This window comes from Chiloscyllium plagiosum, chromosome 10, assembly GCF_004010195.1.
Source record: "Chiloscyllium plagiosum isolate BGI_BamShark_2017 chromosome 10, ASM401019v2, whole genome shotgun sequence".
Taxonomy (NCBI): Eukaryota; Metazoa; Chordata; class Chondrichthyes; order Orectolobiformes; family Hemiscylliidae; genus Chiloscyllium; species Chiloscyllium plagiosum.
In genome coordinates, this window is record NC_057719.1 from 81931174 (window position 1) to 81935377 (window position 4204).

The 4204-nt window shown below is 42.2% G+C and overlaps 1 protein-coding gene across 4 annotated transcripts in view; it reads right to left on the minus strand.

The window, feature by feature from the left end:
* The window catches only part of rpap1 (RNA polymerase II associated protein 1), a 91558-nt gene that overhangs the window by 2055 nt on the left and 85299 nt on the right, over window positions 1–4204 (minus strand). For all 4 annotated transcript variants that reach the window (XM_043698200.1, XM_043698201.1, XM_043698198.1 and 1 more), the window contains exon 24: window positions 925–981. In XM_043698200.1, coding sequence (XP_043554135.1) covers window positions 925–981 — 57 coding nt within the window. The remainder of the gene's footprint in view (window positions 1–924; window positions 982–4204) is intronic.

The window sequence follows — 4204 nt, forward strand, 5'->3', positions numbered from 1 at the left end:
TCAAAGTTTGGGAGAAGATTTGTAGCTCGGGTGCTCGTTGTTGTAGTTCTGTTGACCGAGCTGGGAATTTGTGTTGCAGACGTTTCGTCCCCTGTCTAGGTGACATCCTCAGTGCTTGGGAGCCTCCTGTGAAGCGCTTCTGTAATGTTTCCTCCAGCATTTATAGTGATTTGTATCTGCTGCTTCCGGTTGTCAGTTCCAGCTGTCCGATGCAGTGGCCAGTATATTGGGTCCAGGTTGATGTGCTTGTTGATTGAATCAGTGGATGAATGCCATGCCTATAGCAAAACCAATGTAGTGCACAAAATCCCATGCAAGGATTGCACAAAACACTACATAGGACAAACAGGAAGACAGCTAACGATCTGCATCCATGAACATCAACTAGCCACGAAACGACATGACCAGCTATCCTTAGTAGCCACACACTCAGATGACAAGCAACATGAGTTCGACTGGGACAACACTACTATTATAGGACAAGCCAAACAGAGAACAACCAGGGAATTCCTAGAGGCATGGCACTCATTTACACATGATCTACTCCCTTTATTCTCTAATAAACCTCAGATAGACCTCCCCTCAGCCTTGTTTCTCTGAAGTGTACAGTCCCAGTTAGCCCTGTCATGATAACTACAATGCTTCATACTGGGAATGGGTCCAGTGGCTTTCACCGGCACCCATTCCAGACCCTCAACATTACCAATCCCAAGAAGAGACTATTACAGGAAACAGCATTCTAAGTGAGACATGACCTAAGTCTTGTACGAGGACAGAAGAGGACGGGCATATGTTTGTATAAGGACAAGGACATGCTTGTTGGGGGTGGGTGGGGAGCATAATCTGCACTTAATAGCCCTCAGAGTGCTACAGCAAAGTAATACAGATTTTGGTAAAATGAAATGAAAACAGAAAAAAACCCACCTCATCTGTTAATAGGTAAGATTTCCGAAGCATGCTCTTCCTGGCAGCATCAAACGCCTGCAAAACAAGAAAATATAGTACAACAAAATGTGGAAAAGGTGATGCTCACTATCAACATTGAAATATTGCTTTGTGCTAACTGCTTTAATTTACTATAACTAAACACTCAAGCACTTCAATGGCATATTACAAATAAATTGCTTGTCTTTTGGACTTTTAACTGCATGATGACCGGACAAACAAACAGATCACTCTAAATCAGCGACTACAATGAAGCTCAAATGATGTGGATAAAGTCCATCAGTTTGCAAATTAGCTATGGTATAAATTATGTTAATTTCAGAGCAAAATCCTTATACTCTCAACACACTTTCTCTATACTTTGCATATGCAACAGAGTACACTTTAGAAAGCTAATCGCTTTTGACCGAGTTAAAACTTCTTTGTCAAGTGTTTCTGTGCCATGCTGATTTAACCCAAAAGATTGACTGATGGGTTGTGACTGGTGTTTCAAATAGATTGCTTTATCTGGAAAATGCAGGAACCCTGACCTAAACATTACATATCTTGCTAAAGCACTGTGCATGTTTCAGTTTCAGCCATATGAGTATCAAATTTAATCTTGCATTAGAGATGATGCAAGACATCTAATCCCTGTGGATTGCTGAATCTCACCCTGATAGTACGCCAGCACTTCTGGTTTGCAAAGATTACATTTCGTTCTCAATCCTTTCAAGGCCAAAGTATTGTTCCATTGAACAGACCAGCAGTTTAACAAAATTTCCCATTAGCTAATAACTTTGAGCTCAATGTGACTGATTACATAAAATGTACAGGACAAAAATAGGCCATCCAACTTGTCTTCTATATTCAATCATGAATGGAGAGCAGAAATCAACAACTAAGTGGAGGAGAAGGCTCCACAAACAACTCCATCCTCAGTCAATATGATGCTCCGCAAATCAGTGTGAAACACATGCCTCAAGCATTCATGACTGTCTTTAGCTGGACATACTGAGTGATCTACCTCAGCCTTCTCCTGCGATCTATAAGAGCATAGGCACCAATCCTCAGCCAGTTTGATTCACCATACATGATATCAAGAAATTAAGGCACCTGAAAGATTATGAGCTCTGACAACATTCTCATTCCAGTGTGGAGAACGGTGTTCCAAAAGTAACCATGCCCCTCACCCAAGCTGTTCCAAGCTTAGCCAAGATGTACATTTGCATCTGCATGTGTGGAATAAGCTGCCAGAGGAAGTGGAGGCGGCTAGTACAATTACAACATTTAAAAGGCATAGGATGGGTACACGAATAGAGAGGGTCAAATGCTGGCAAATGGGACTAGATTAATTCAGGATATCTGGTTGACAAGTTGGAATGAAGGATCTGTTTCTGTGTTGCACATCTCTACGAATCTATAATCAACAAGGTGAAAAATTGCTCTGTCCATGGAAAGCAAGACAAATCCAATCTAGGCAACTGATACCCCCATACTCTCAATCCTCAGAGTCACAGAAGTCATCAATGCTACAAAACAGCATATACTCAACAATAACCAGCTTTCTGATGCTCAGTTTGTGTTCTGCCAGGATGCTCAGTTGCAGATCTCATTGCAGCCTTACTCCAAGCATGAACAAATCAGCCAAGTTCTAGATGAGGGGAGGGCAACTGCCCCCAACATCAGAACAGCATTTCATTGACTGTGTTGTCAAGGAGCCCTGGCAACCAAGTCAATGGGAATCACGGGGACAACTCTCTGCTTAGAGTCAGACCAGGCACAAACGAGGATGGCTGCGGTTGTTGGACCTCAATCACTTCAGACACAGGACGTCACTACATTTCCTCAGGGTAGTGTTCCAGGCCCAACCATCTTCAAGTGCTTCATCAATGGCCTACCTTCAATCATATGGTTTTTGCTGATAATTGCAGTTTGCAACACCGTTTCCGTCCACAGATATTGAAGCACAACAGCAACAAGACCTATCACATTGAACTGATAACTGGCAAGTAATATCTGCACCATAGAAATGCCAAGCAATAACCTTCTCTCGACATTTAATAGAAGCACAAATTGAATCCCTTAGTATCAACATCCTTAGGGTTAGCATTGACCAGAAACTCAACTGCACTAGTCATTAGATCACAACAGCAGGTGAGAGACTGAGAATCCTTCAGTGAGTATTACCTCCAGTTCCCTCAAAGACTCTTCATGATCAAAAGGCACAAGTCACGAGTGCGATGGAATACTCTCCACCAATCCAGATGCAACTCCAACAACACTCTACCCCAGTTCTAACCCATCCAGCTTGAATGGCACCCTTCTCACCACTGTACACATTCATTCTATCTGTCTGTCACTGGCACACAGTGGCAGTAGTGAGTAGCCCATACAAAGTGCAGCAATGTCAACTAAGGCATTTCAATAGCACCTTCCAAACTTGCAGACTCTACCAAGACAGACAAGAGCAGCAGAACATGGGAACACCTCCAAGTGCAAGCTCCCCTCCCAACTTGGAACTATATCCCCATTTCTTCAGTGTTTCTGGGTTAAAATCCAGTAACTCCCTCCCTAACAGCACTTTGGGTGTAACTACACCATGGTTCAATATGGGCAATGAACAACGCCTTGCCAACAACATCCCAAGCACAAATTTAAAAGAAATTGGGCCAGTCCAACCAACATTTTCAGCTAATCCTTCCTCTTTCATGTGTTTATCGAGTGTCTCCTTCATGGTATCTATGCAGTAAAACTTGCAATACTGAGTTTCAAATTCCAACGTACTTGTCAGAAGTAAATTTCTCCTGAAGTTTGTATTGAATTTATTGGAGACTTTTACAGCTCTTGGCTTTGAAAGGTTCCACAAACAGGAACATATTCTCTATGCTGTCCCTACAAAACCCTCTTTAGTCTGAAAGACCTCTATCGGTTATATATTATGACAGTTAGGGCTGGGTAATGGAAAGCTGCCATTTCAGCCATCAAGTCAGCTCCAACGTATGAAATGTGGCACTTTATGCACTTATAACCACAACAACTACGGGATAACATCCTAAAAGTCTATTTCAATTTTTTTAGTTAAGGTACAAGGCCCATTGTAGCTCACATATAGCAGAAAACAAAATCTTGTATTTCAGTTCACACACACACACACCTCTGGTCCACTCTAGAGACTTAAGCACAAATTCTGGACTTCAGTTATGAAGGAGTACTGCACTGTCAGTGATGCCGTCTTGTAAATGAGATGTTATACCAAGATTCTGTTTGTTCTCCCTCT